This window comes from Tupaia chinensis, unplaced genomic scaffold (assembly GCF_000334495.1).
Source record: "Tupaia chinensis unplaced genomic scaffold, TupChi_1.0 Scaffold144089_1, whole genome shotgun sequence".
Taxonomy (NCBI): domain Eukaryota; kingdom Metazoa; phylum Chordata; class Mammalia; order Scandentia; family Tupaiidae; genus Tupaia; species Tupaia belangeri.
In genome coordinates, this window is record NW_006203943.1 from 52,022 (window position 1) to 66,823 (window position 14,802).

Sequence of the window (14,802 nt, forward strand, 5' to 3'; positions counted from 1 at the left end):
TTTGGAAGATTTACTGAGGTTTAAAGAGAAACATTGTATGTCCCCACTCAATATATGCCAAATGTCTGCTCTCTCTGGCAGAAACTGAGAGAGTGGAAGGTATAAAGGCATGAGAGCAGCTGTGGATATTAGAGACAGTGTGAGAGGAGAGTGGGAAATGGAGGAGGGTGAGAGGAAAGGAATCAAGAGGAAAAAGGAAGAAGCAAAACATTTAAGAGATGATGATAGTATGTATGGTAATAGTGATATCTTTGACTGAACCAATATACAGTGTATTCATGACGGAAAATTCATTTGCTATGCTATAATGATACATAGCGATTGAATGTAAAATAAATCAATAAATAGAAAAAAAATCCCTCATACACTACTTAAAAAAGAAAAGAAGATTATAATTAACACATGCAGCTGGTAGGAGGTGAAGAAAGGATGTATTTGGGGCAATAAGAATGTTCATAAAGTAAAAAGTTTAATAAGTCTAGGTAACATCTTGACCTATTTCAGGTACACATAAGAAAGCCATAGATGTTCACGACTTCTATACAAAGGTAGAGTATAATTTCCTGCTCCTAAGAAAAATGGCATCTATCAGCCTCGTTGAAGTTCTATTGGTCTGTGATTTCTCTTGGGCACCTATTGGGTCATTGGAAAAGTCATAATGTATTTTCTATGTTTTTCTATGAAGAACTGTGTCATGACTTCTGAAGAACTAATGCTATTGGAATATGTGTCCTCTGACCCTGAGCCGCCCATCCATTTTCATGCCCTGAGCATGCCACCTTCAACCTTCAAAGATGGCTCTTGTACCTCAGTTTTCATGAGGAATACAGGACAAGAGGTTTGTGCTCACCCTGTGCACATTGTTGACATTCATGAAGGTAATAACAGGATAATGCTTCCCACACTGAAATTAAGATCACCTTCTGAGGCATAAACTAGCAAATTAATCACAGGACGGTTGAGCTTCTGTAACATAACCTTAAAAAAAAATAAAGTGTCAGGGTCAGCAGTTAGAGTGGTGGCTAAGGTGCTGGATTCCCACATGACTGACTGTGGTTCAAGGTCCAGGTCCATCCGCTTGAAAATCAGACTGGGCACATGCACACGTGCCCAAAATATTGAGAGGAGAATTGAGGAGAAGGGATTGGTTGTGGCCATCCTCCCTGGGGAGTGATTTCTCACTTTCCCTTTCCCTGTCTCTCTCTGTCATTCTCTGGTGAGTGTATGTGCCCTGTTGGGGGCAGGGGGAATCTCCTTAGTTTACAGCAGAAAAATTTAATCCCAAAATTAAGTTTATCTTTCCCTGGTTTAGACTTTTATCACCCCCTGTATACCTAGATATAAACAGTGTGTGCCCAAAGTCACACTACTAACAGATGGAGACCTCTAAACCCTATGTTAACTGCCTCACAAAGGGTTTGCAGTATACTCACATGGGAGGAGAAAAGGAATCCTTTCTGTTTCAATGTCTCACCTCCCAGATTTCTCTCAATGAAGTTGGTATTTCTCATGGCAGCTCCCTAAGCACCCTCATGGACTGTTTCTATGAACTCGCCAACAGGGTCCCACCATGTACAGGTAACAAAGGATAAGGGTCTCAGCCACCAGACCCTGGAGGCTAAGTTACCTTCTAGAAGCTCCCAGCATTTCTCTGCATGCCTCTATCAGAGCACCTTCATCCTGACTACCTACGTACTCAGCTGCTTCCTCAGTTTAGACTTTCAAGGAAAGCCACCATAATAAGGCTTATTCCTCACTGTACTCAAGCCACTAAAAGACCCCCTAGCACATAATGGGAGCCAAATAAAACACATTTAAATCAGTGAATGAATTAATGAATTTAGATATTAGAAACTCTCATCATTCACTTCATCCACCCATTTGTTACACCCTTTGAGAATTTATTTTTGGAGTTTAGAGGGAGTCAAAAGCAACCCTACAAAGGTACTGTCAGTGTGCTTGTTTTTCTAGATGCCCTTGCAACTGCCCTTAACCAAGGCTCTCCAGCCAGACCCAGCAGACAGACTTGAACCCCAGGCTAGCAGGATAATGGGGCCAAAATTTGGGTTTAGGCTGGGAAAGGGGACTCTATGTCTCTTTTTCTCATTCTCTCTTTCTCTATTTTTGTCTCTATTTCTGTCTCTCCCTTTGTCTTTCTCTATCTTTTCTCTCTTATCTCTTTTTGCCTCAGTCGCTGTCTATCTCTGTTTCCCGGTATCTCTGTATCTGTGCTCCATGTTGCTGTCCTTCTCTGTCTCCTCTTGTATCTCTCAGTCTCTCACTGCATCGAACTCTTTCTATTTTAGTGTCTTTGTCTTACTATCTCTTTGTGTCTCTGTGTCTATCTCTGCATTACTCTCTGTCTCTCTCTCTTTGTCTCTCTCTGGCGGGGTGCAGGAGATGCATCTGAAAAGTACATGTTTCCATGCAGAGTGGCATTCTGCTGGAGATAGTGGATGCAGTTAAGCCACTCGGGTGTCCCACACACGGCAGCCACAGTCAGGGGGTCACATGACCGGTTCTGCGGCACAGGTTGGACATTGTTCCTGGAGGATGAGCCTCCAGCCTCCTCAGAATATCCTCTTATTGATTTAATTTTACTTCTTTGTTTATTTTAATTCACCAGAGAGAAAGAGAAAGAGAAAGTGAGAAAGCAAGCAACCAGGTCCGGGATTCAATCTCAGTCAGCCATATTGGAGACCTGCACTTTAACCACCATGCCACCTGCTGCCCTGACTATCCTCTTAATAAACCCCTCATTTACTTAATTAGAACCAGCTTCTACCAGTTTCTGCTTGTGAGTAAGACCCCTGGTCTGACAGCTGGAAAGCTGCTCACAGAATTATTAGGAAAAGTTGATGATAAATAAAATATTTTTAGAGACTGTTAAAATTGATGAAAACCTGAGGGATTCTTAGAGATTAGCTAGCACCACACCTCAGTTTAATGGTTCAGAGATTCGGTCTCTGAAGCTCAGCAGGGGTCAGCCCAGCCTGGAATCCAAGCCTCCTGCCTTTTAGGACCCCTGTACAGCTCACATTCTGGGAAGCCACAGTTGGAAACTTCCTGGGAACACATATCCGGTTGGAAAAAAGAAAGGCCGATGTCCATCAATCAGGAGAAAAATCTACACAGGGAGAGAGACAAGGAAATGGCTTTGGCCTGGGAAAGAACTTCCTTCTCTGCCAGTGCAAGGATGGACAACCTGCGTAGCTGTTACAAGGGAAGAGGGAGATTGAGGTTGTCTTATCCGAACACAGTTGAACTAAAATCAGATGCTGACTGCGAGCTGAGAGCCACCTGCTCAGGCTCCTCTAACCTCCTTCCTTCCAGGGGCTCTCTGAGCTGTTCCAGCAGGAGGAATTTCAGTGTAAGCTGCCTTTCTGGAAACCCCATTTGAGCCACCTAACCCAGAAAACTAAACAGATCTGGCAGGTGATACCAACTCCAGGTTCCCAAACTGAAGGCCCAAGCCAACTGCAGCCAGACACAGACAGGTGTGCCCACATGACTTGCAGGCTACCTGGGCAAGTGACACGAGGAGTTAGTTATTAGAATTTCACTCTGGGTTACAACACCTCCCTTCAGCTCCATCTGTGCAGTTGTGCAATCCTCCAGCCCTATAAATACTGCCACACTCCTGCCTCTGGGAACATCTGTCAGCTCAGCCTCCAAGGGAGCCTCTCTTCTGCGATTCCAGGCCCAGCCCAGCCTCTCAGCCACCATGAAGCTGCTCTGCCTTCTGCTGACCCTCTGCTTACTGTCCTTCCAGATCACCCCAGGTAAGCTTCTTGACCTGCAGGTGTACCTGGGCTGGGCCAGAGACATTGGGGCTAGTTATGGCAGTTTCCAGCAGCTCCCAGCAACTCTCAGCTCCTTCTCTGTCCTGACGCCTGTAAGGTGTCCGGTGTGACAGGAATTGCTGCTTCACCTCGTGTTCATTGAAAGCCAGTCCCATCTTCACCCCAGGTCACTGGGTGGGGTCTGCAGGGTGCCTGCTGCAGGCATAGTGCTGCCCCTCCCACCAGACCGGCTCAGCAGAGCCTTGGACTCACCACATGTGCAGGCAATCAGGGATCCACAGGTGACCATCCAGCCTCCCTGAAAAATCCTCCCACGTTTTCTAGGCTAGAAGATCAACCCAGTCTCCTGAAGGGGGTCTTCTACCATGCTGTAGAGGGACAGCTTCCCTGGGCCAAAGCAGCCATGTTACTGATAGGACAGAAGGTGAGACCTGTGGGAGGAAACAGGAATCAGACTTATCACTCACTCACACTGATCTTGAGCAAGTCGCATGTTTCTGAGTTTTACTTTCCTCACCTGCAATATGAGGGGACTGGGGCAGATGACTCTAAAAGTATTATGACTTGGAAATTCTCTGAAAGATTCTATTGCACTCTTCTCCAGGTCACCACTTTATCCTACAGATATGCCTAATTTTCCTCCAGTTATACCTCAGTTTTCCCCTCTGGAAATTTGGTATGGAAGCATTCTAGGGGACCAGCAGGTAGCATACTGGTTACGTCACTGGACTCCCATGTAGTTGACCATGGTTCGAGTCTCAGACTAAGCGGCTTAAAACTCACACCACGCATGCATGTGTGCATGCCCAAAATCCCAAGAGAATGGAAGAGAAGGGATTGAGGCATGGCCATTCCCCCTGTGGGGTGGTTTCTCACTTTCTGTCTCTCTGTCTCTTCAGTGAACGCATGCACCCTATAGCTAAAATCCCTCTTAGGAAAAAAAAAAAGCATTCTAAATGCAGATTTTACATTGCCAGTTGTGATTCATTAGAGTGGTAGAGAAATCAATTTAGTAAGTCGCAACTTTTATCTGTTTTATAGAGAGAGATTTTCACCATAGGGCACATATGCTTACCAGAGAGACAGAGTGAGAAAGTGAGAAATCACCCTCCCCACCAGGGATGGCCATACCGCAATTCCTTCTCCTCCATTCTCCTCTAGGGATTTTATACACACATGCACACACACTGAGCATGTTTCAAGCCATCCATCGGGTTCAGAACTTGAACCATGGTTAGCTATGTAAGAGTCCAGTACCTTAACCATGCCTCCATCTGCTGCCCTCCCCTTTTTTAAGAATAGAAAATACCAGTGTATGCCATATAATAAGAGGCCATGTTGTTTTATTATTCTAAATCTATTTTGTGTGAGTAGTGTTAAAAGCAAAATTTAGACAAACCAACATTTAATAGAGTTTATTTAAACAAAGGATGGGCAATTTAGGTGGGGTAGTTTCCCAGAAGATGAGTTCTAAGAGACTATGGGTAGCCACATGGTTTACAAGTCGGCAGAATGAGAAAGTGACATGTGCAATAAAAGAGAAAATGTCGTGCAAAAAAAAACGTAAGTGAGGGAGTGAGGTTGAGAAATGATTGGTTGCAGCCAGATGGTAGGTTGCACAAACAGCCTAAAAGGCGGACTTTCTATGATCGACTAAATTGCGGCTAGTGTGAATGGCTGTAACTTGGTAACCAGCTCAAGAAAAACAGCTTAACATGTATGATTTCGGCTTACTTATCCACAGGAATTTAAGTGTGGGAGTACCTCAGTCGCTTTAGGCCGGAATAGCTTAGTCTAACGATTTCCCCCCTTTTGGTCAGCCTCTCAAATGTTTGAGAGATTGACCAAAACTTAGGCCATTGCACCACTCTCTGTCACCATCATAAATGATGTTTTCACCATTCTGACAGGGGTTAGGTAGAATCTCATTGTGTTTTAATCTGCATCTCATTTATGATAAGGGACGCTGAATATATGTCTTCCTTAGAGAATTTTTTGTTCAGCTCATTTTCCATCTTCTAATTGGATTAATGATTTTTTGGGGGGTGGAGGGCAGGGAGGTAAGCTACTTGAGTTCCCTGTGTGTTCTGGCTATCAGTCCCTTATTTGAGGCATAGTTTACAAAAATATTCTCTCATTCTGAGGGTTGTCAATTCATACTAATTACTGTGTCCTTTGCCATGCAGAATCATTTTAATCTGATGTAATGATATTTGTCTATTTTGGGAATTATTGCCTGTGCTTTGGGGGTCTTGCTTAAGAAGTCTTTGCCTACCCCAATGTCTCCCAGAGTATCTCCTGTGTTTTCCAAGAGTAGTTTTATAATTTGAGGTCTTAGGTTTAGATATTTGATCCATTTTAAGTTGACTTTTGTCAAAGGTGAAAGATGGGGATCCAGTTTCATCTTTCTGCAGGTGGTCACCCAGTTTTTCCAGCATCATACACTAAAGAGGTTTTCCTTTTCCCACTGTATTGACTGGTAACCTTTGTCAAAAATCAGTTGGATGTAAGTTTTGGGATTTATTTCTGGGGTCTCTATTCTATTCCACCTTTCTGTTTTTGTACCAATACCATGCTGTTTTGATTATCACAACTTCACAGTATATTTGGGGGTCAGGGTGTGAGATGCCGCCTACTCCACTCCTCTTGAGCAGGATTGCTTTGGCAATATGAGGTCTTTTATGGTTCCAGACAAATTCTATGATTGTCTTTTCTAGATCTGTGAAGAATGTCTCTTATAATTTTATAGCAATTGCAGTAAATATGTAAATTAATTTTGGTAGAATTGCCATTTTGATTATATTAATTCTTCCAATCCAGGAACATGGAATGTCCTTTAACTTTTTTGTGTCTTTTTCAATATCTTTTTTAAGATTTTCATAATTTTCTTTGTAAAGGTCTTTGACTTCCTTGGTTTGGTTTGTCCCTAGGTATCTTATACATTTTGTAGCTATGGTAAAAGAGATTCCTTTCTTCAGTTCTACCTCTGTCAACTTGTTTTTTATATATAGAAATGCTATAGAATTTTGGATGTTGATTTCATATCCTGTTACTTTACTGTAATAATTTGTTACTTTGAGAAGTTTTTCCATTGATACTTTTGGGTCTTCTATGTATACCATCGTGTCATCTGCAAATAAAAGATATTTTCAACTCTTCTTTGCCTATTTGAATGCCTGTTATATTCTCTTTTCTGATTGCATTGGCTAGAACTTCCAGTACTATATTGAAAAGGAGTGGAGAAAGTGGGCATCCTTGTCTTGCACCAGTGTTTAGCAGAAAAGCTTTGAGCTTTTCCCCTTTCAATATAATGTTAGCTATAGGTTTTTCATATATGGATTTTATTGTGTTGAGAAATGACAGTTGTATGCCAATTTGCTAAGAGTCTTAATCATGAAGGGATGTTCTGTTTTGTTGAATGCTTTTTCTGTATCTATTGAAATGATCATATGGTTTCTATCTTTCTTTCTGCTAGTATGATGTATTACATTTATGGTTTTATGTATGTTGAACTACCCTTGCATCCCTGGAATAAAACCTACCTGGTCATGATGGATAATCTTTTATATATGTTGTTGGGTACAACTTGCAAGTATCTTGTTGAGAATTTTTGCTTCTATATTCATCAGAGATATTGGTCCATAGTTTTCCTTTTTTGTCATGTCTTTATCTGTTTTGGGAATGAGGATGATGGAGGCATCACAAAATTAATTTGAAAGAATTCCTTTCTTTTGGAGCTTTAGAAATAATTTGAGTAGAATGGGGGTTAACTCTTCTGTAAAAGTTCTGTAGAATTCAGAAGTTAAGTCATCAAGACCTGAGCTTTTCTTTTCTTTGGGAGGTTATTTATTACTGATACAATCTCATGGCTTGTTGTAAGTTTATTCAGCCTTTCTATATCCTCCTTATTCAATCTTGGTAGATTATATGCATTCAGAAATTTGTCCATCTCCTCATGTGCTCTTGCTCATTGGCATATATCATTCAAAGTATCCTCTAGTGATGCTTTATATTTTTATTATGTCTATTGTAATATTGACTGAGCCAATATGTATTTAATTTATCTGGTTTCTTTCTCTCATATTCTTTATTAATCTTACTAATAGTGTGTCAATCTTGCTAATCTTTTTGAAGAACCAGCTCTTGCTTTCATTTATTTTCTGTCTAGTTCACTTATTTTCTATTTCATTTATTTCTGTTTGAATCTTTATAATTTTCTTTTTTTGTTGTTTTGTTGTTGTTGTTGTTGCTGCTGCTGCTGCTGCTTTTCCTATTCCCTGAGGCATGATGTTAGGTTGTCTATTTGCCACCTTCCATCTTTTTCTTATGTGCACTAATTGCTATGAATTTCCCTCTCATGACTACTTTTGCAGTGTTCCATAGATTGTGGAATCTTGTGTACTCATTATCACTTGTTTCCATAAATCTTTTTATTTCAGACTTAATATCTTCAATAGTTGAGAAGTCATTCAGGAGTAGGTTGTTAAGTTTCCATGTGTTTGTGTATTTTCAAGGATTTTTCCTGAAATTAATATCAAGTTTAATTCCATCATGGTGAAGTTGTATTATTAGGGGCATAAGTCTCCCAGTGACTAGTTTAGTATAAGAGGTCAACTTATGTCTTCCAGTAGGAGTGGATCTGATTGCCATTAATGCCCTTGGTAGTACCTTTGGCCAAGCAACCCTATTGACTCTATTAATTTTGCTAATTTTAGTTCCAAACTGCCATTTGCTCTTTTAACTCTCCCAGAAGATTGACAGTGATAGGGACAATGATAGTTCCATTGGGTACGTAGAACTTTATTTAACTATCTTATAATTTTCCCAGTAAAATAGACTCCTTTATCACTAGTGATTTCTTTAGGTATGCCTCATAACAGAAAAAAAATATTTAAGAATTGTTTAGTTACTGTCATAGCATCAGCTTTCACATACTGGAAAGCCTCTGTCTAACCAGAAAACATGTAAATAACTATAAGAATATACTGATACCCCACTGAGGGTGGCAGCTGAATGGAGTCCATTTGTAAATGTTCAAATGTTCCATCAGGTGGTGGAAATGTGTCACCCGATGTCTGATTGTTTTTCCAGGATTATGGACTTGACAAACCAAACATCAGTTGTAAACCATTTTAACAATTTTGGAAGTCACCCTACCAGTATTTTTATTTTATAATTTGGACCATTTTATCTGTTGCATGATGAGTTGCACAGTGTAGAGTTTTTAACAATGGAAATTTTAAGGACTCAGGAAAAACCAGGTGGCTGTCAAGGCCCTCTGTGAGTCCACACTTAACATGGAACTTACATCCTTTTAAGTGCCAATTTTATTTTTCTAAATCAGGTGCATTGTATTGTTTATTAAATAGGTCATCATAAGGGAGTTGACTTGGATCAAATTCATGGAATTCATTTATATTGCATATCCTAATATTGTCAGTACTGAAAATAAAAATCTGCTAGGGCATTCCCTTGATGTTCAGGTTAAGTTTTATAGGTATGAGCTTTAATCTTAATAATGGCAATAGGATAGCAGAGAGTAGTTCATTTACTTAGGGACCATTTTTTTATGGGGTTCCTACTAGAAATTAGAAATCCTCTTTGTTTCCATAACATACCAAAATCATGGCCTACTCTAAAGACATATCTACTATTTGTTGTATTCACTGACTTTTCTTTATCTATTTAACAAGCTCAAGTAAGAGCAAAAAGCTCTTCAGGTTGAGCTGGCTTAAATTGAGGAAGAATCCCCCATTCCACTAGTTCCTATTGTGTGGTAATAGCATAATCTGCCTAATATTTCTCTTCTGAGTTTTTAGTAGGGCCCATCAACAAAAAGTATTAGGTCAGGATTATCTAATGGTGTATCTTGTAAAATCAACACAAGGGATCAATATTTCTGATATTACACTTACACAATTGTGATCTTCACCATTGTCAGATATAGGTAATAGAATATCTGGATTAAGGAGGTTGTAGCATTTTAGGTGGAGATTAAAAGGAGACAGGAGAAGGACCTCATAAGATGTTAGCCTGGTTGATGAAAAATGTTGGATTTGTTTGGAATTTAATAAATTTTCCACAGCATGTGGAACTTGCGAGTTAAGTTCATTTCCTAAAACTAGCTCAGAAACTTCTACCACCTTGACTGCCACTGCAACTCTCGATAAACAATTAGGATATGTCCTAGCTACTAGATTGAGCTATAAACTATAGTATGCAATAGGTCTATGTTTTCCCCATGTTCCTGTGTAAGAACTCCTAATGCTTGATTATTATGTTTATGAACAAACAATGTAAAATGTTTAGTGTAATTTGGAAGTCCTAAAGCTGGAGGCTGTTGTAAGGCTAATTTAATTTGGTTAAAAGTCTGTCATGACAATCTTCCCAAGGTAAAGGCTAGTATTGAGTTTCTCATGAGCTCACATATGATGATGCTCTTAAGGAAAAATTTTGGGACCCAGAGCCTGCAATATCCTGCAAGTCCAAGAAAACCTCTCAACTATCTTTTGGTTGTAGGCTCAGGAAAATTTTGGATACTTTTTATTCTCTCAGATGAAAGAGAAATCCTTCAGCAGTCATGTCCCAAATAGTGAACTTTTTCTCTTAAAAACTGAAGTTTCTCCCTTGAAGCCTTGTGATTTTTATGTGCAAGTTGTTGTAAAAGATAGTCAATTTCAGAGTTCTCATTGGTGGGCTAGCATAAGAACAGGTCATCTACATACTGAATAAGAGCAAAATTTCTACAAAACGGTAAGGTTATTAAATCTTGATGTAATCTGTCTGGCTTCCCTTTTGTTCCTCATTTTCAGAGTAAGAGTAATTCAGAAGAAGGGTTAGTGGATTCAGGGTATTTAGGTAGAGATGGATAGAGTGAAGAAGAAAGTTCAGTCAAGTCGCAATTTTCTTTCATCATGTCCTTAGTCTGTTGCTTAAGGTTTTCATTGACTTTTTGTAAATAATCCTTCAAGGAGGCAATTCTTGATTCATTTACTCTATTAGTTACCTCTACATACCAATTAAAGAAAATATCCCACTGTTTTGTGGGGTTTTTGATTCCTCTCTTTCTAATATGCCCATAAATAAACTATTTTATCTAAATTAAAACTTCCCCATTGTGACCATCTTAATTCCAAGTTGTCTCTAGTAAGGTTAACTCATTTATTTAAAAATGTGCATGTTCTGGACCCATAATTAATATACATGAAATGGGCTGGAGTTTCAGAAGGGGGGATCCTAGACTCTAGATTGAGACAAACTCATTATCAAAACTACCGTACACCAGATCTGAAGCCTCTAACTGAATCCGGTTCAGTTAATTATCAAATCTGACTCAACCCTGGACCCAGTCCAGTCTAAATATTGTTTTACTAAATTCAGTTTAGAATACATTTAATGGAGCTCAGAATCTGAGAGAAAACTGACCTATGATCCCCAGTCACAAACAAGAGAGCAATGAGCACAGTCAGCTCTACGGGTACCACACCTGGCTGCCAGAAGTTTCTGAGGTCACAGGAGCTTTTGCTTCAGATCCTGCTTCTGACCGAATTGTTGTCTGTTGATTATAATGTGGATAGTATCCTCAACTGGACTGGTGTGAGGTGTATTCATGTGGGTAAATTCACTTTACAAGCTAAGCGATATATAGAGATTGAAAGTACAAAATAAATTATAATAATTTTTTTAAAGATTTTTTTTTTGGAATTTTGACTAACCAACATCTGACAGAGTTTATTTAAACAAAAAGGCAGATGATTTAAATCACACAGTCTCCCAGAAGATGGTTTCCAAGAGACTATGGCTAGCCCATGGTTTACAAAGTATATAAGTTGACTGAACAGGAAAGTGGCGTATATTGTAAAAGAGAAAATGAAAAATCACTAGTTACAGCTGGATGGTAAGCATCACAAACAGCCTAAAAGGCGGGCTTTCTGTGATTGACTGAAGTGTGGCTAGTGGGATTGACTGTAACCTAGTAACCAGCTCAAGACAAACAGCCTAACATGTATGGTTTCAGCTTCTCCACAGGAATTCAAGTGTGGGAGGACAGCTGTCGCTTTAGGCCAGAATCATTTGGTTTAACAGTAGCAATAAGAAATATCTTTATTATGGCAGTTCAATTCAAACTCAGAAAAGCTTGAAAGCCACTTTCCTAACATGAAGAGTTTTTATTTGAAGTTTATTCCATCCAAATATGATTATAAGCACCTCACTTAAAGCATAGAAAATAAAACAGCTTTTCCAAGGATATGCAGGAACAACTAAACTTAAGTCTTTCATCAAAAAACAGCAGCTGACATTTTTGAGCACATATATTAGGACTGCTTAGCTACTCCCAGGAAAGGCCACTCAACTTCCCCTTTGTTGACATGCAAATCCTACACAAGATATCTGTAAATGAGTTCTTCACAGGAGACAGGCTCTTCAATTGGAGCTTCCTAATGCTAGCTCATCTCCTACAAATGGCAAAGAGCAGACTCCATTTTCCTCCAGGTAGACGTTTAGGAGACTCTGAGCACCCCAGAGGTCCCTGTAGGCCCTGCACCAACTCCAAGGAGCCACCACTGTCCCAGACTGGTCACATTTTGAAAGAGGAAAGGAAAAGGCACTTCATAATACAAAATTGAATTCATTGATCTGAGCACTGCTTTCTGAAAGGGGAGGAAGAACTAACTCCCTGAGTATCTTCTGCATTAAACATGCAGCATCCCCCAACCTGTGTCTAGAGGCCACAACACAGGCAACCCCTGTACACCCTCTGCTTCCCTTTTTAGGCCCTGGTTTGGAGTTGCTTCTTTTTTTTTAAATGAAGGTATAACAAAAGTTGTATACATTTATGATGTATGACATCATCTTTTGATGTATGTATAGACACTGTGAAATGTCTAAGTCAATCTAGTTAGCATACCCATCACCTCCCATACTTGGTTTGAGTTTCTTGTTGTCATGTTATTGTGTTGTCGTTGTTATGTTATCATCCTGTTGTTGACATGTTACTGCTGTCACTGTCATTGTGTTTTTGTCGTTGCTGTTATGATGGTGGTGGTGGTATCATGTTGTTATGGTTAGTGCTGCTATTTTGTTGTTGTCACAGTCCTTTTCACATCCCCACTTCCCACAGACCTGCACTGTCCACCCTGCACAGGATTCCCAGCTTCGAGTTTAGTGCAGAGAGGCACTTGGTGCTACTCCTTGAAGATAGTGCCCTGGACCAGGCCTCCTGCCATGGCTCACCCTGAGCCCTTCCATGGAGTCCTTTCTAGAAGAGCTATTAGAACTCATTCAGCCCAATTTGGTCATTGCTCACATGGGGAAAGCAAAGCCCACAAGACCCAAGGTGAACAGAAGTCAAAAGACTTGCCCTTCTATTTTAGTAGCTTTCCTCTCAATCAGACAAAAAGGGAGGCATGCCCTCCATTATGTTAAGCAAATGATCTTTCTGTGAACACAGAATGGTGTCAAAATGACAAGGCAACTCACCATCCTGTGCCAGCTAGCAAGAACCCAACTGAGGTCTTTGGAAAACAATATAGCTTGAGGCTTTCTATTTGCCTAGTCAACTAATATTCAGGTAACAGCAACTGTGTGCAGACTTGGCTGTGGAATGGGGGAAGAGTCAGGAAACAGAGGCCCCTCAATATTGTGACCTTCCCTTCTGAAAGCAGAGCATGACATGAACCTGATTATACAATTAATTACCTAATTACAACTAAACTGTGAAAGGCTGTTACGCACAGGGTGCTAAGAAAGCCCATGACAAGGAACAGACCTGGAAACAAGGTATCAGGAAAGGGTTTCTTAAGAAGGCTGAGAAGTAAAAGATGCAAGTCTTTTGTGTACACATGGTATTTAAAAAATAATAATGCCTTTTCAGCATTTGAAAAGAGAATACATTGAGCCAGCTGGTGACATAGTGGTTAAGGTGGCTGGATCCCGTATAGCTGACTGCATGTTCAAGTCCCAGTACTGGTGGCTTGAAAAAAAAATGCTAGTGCATGTACATGTGTGCCCAAAGTCCTAAGAGGAGAATGGAGAAGAAGGATTTGTGGCATGGCCATCTTCCCTGGGGTGGGGTGGGGGTGGGAGGTGGTGCTCCCCCCCTCCTTTGCCTCTCTCTGGCAAGCACACATGCTTTATGCAAACAAAACAACAAAACCAAAAAAATAAAATCAGGACACATCACATAAAATTTAGATTTTTATCTTCTCTTGAGAATATACAGGATATGGCAACATTTCTGCATGAGTGAGCAACAGCTGAATAGTGGCTGTTCCTCCAAACATGCACCTACATCCCATGTCACCACAGGCTCCAGCACTCCCTACTGCCTCACCTTAGTCCACTTCACCCATTCATGTGATGTGCCTGCAGTAGACACTGAAATCTGCAACTTTGAGTTAAATAAACTAGTGAAAGGTGAGGGAGCAGGCGAGTGAGATGGATACCATGTATGAAAGCCCAGAAATGAAAAGCAATAAAAGCATACTTTCAAGTTTTATGTTAACCTCACAATACCTCTATGATAACAAAGAATCGTTATCTTCATTTTGTGGATACTTGCACTGGTAATCTGCAGCTCCAAGACTCAATCCCAGACATTGTCAGCACTCCAGAGGCTTACAGGTTCAGCATGTGCTTGGGACTGAGAGGAGTCACAGAAGCAACCAGGGATGGTCTGGGGTCCGATCAAGTGAAGCTTTATGGGGTAGGATGTGCACCTGGGTTCAGGTGAGCATCCAAAGGTATCCAGCCTGGGAGTGTGGCAGAATTGGACATCGCTTTTTTTAGGAGATTGGTTTGTCTGTAGTGTGGAGCAGCATTATCGTAGGCACAGGGCGGCGCCTCGACATTCTCCTGCCAACAGCCATTTCTCTTATAGCTGCACTTCTCCCCAGGCCCTCAACACCTGGGTGTCGTGCAATGAACTCAACCCATCAATACAGGCATCCGTCATTCCTCAACATCTCTTCCTTTCCCTCCAGGACCCCTGTGCATTCCT

General features: G+C 40.6%; 1 protein-coding gene across 1 annotated transcript in view; it reads left to right on the forward strand.

The window, feature by feature from the left end:
- The first annotated feature begins 3,668 nt into the window (after positions 1 to 3,668).
- DEFB1 (defensin beta 1) overlaps positions 3,669 to 14,802 on the forward strand; it is a 19,240-nt gene continuing 8,106 nt past the window's right edge. The window contains exon 1 of the mRNA XM_014583146.1: positions 3,669 to 3,782. Coding sequence (XP_014438632.1) covers positions 3,725 to 3,782 — 58 coding nt within the window. The 5' untranslated portion in view covers positions 3,669 to 3,724. The remainder of the gene's footprint in view (positions 3,783 to 14,802) is intronic.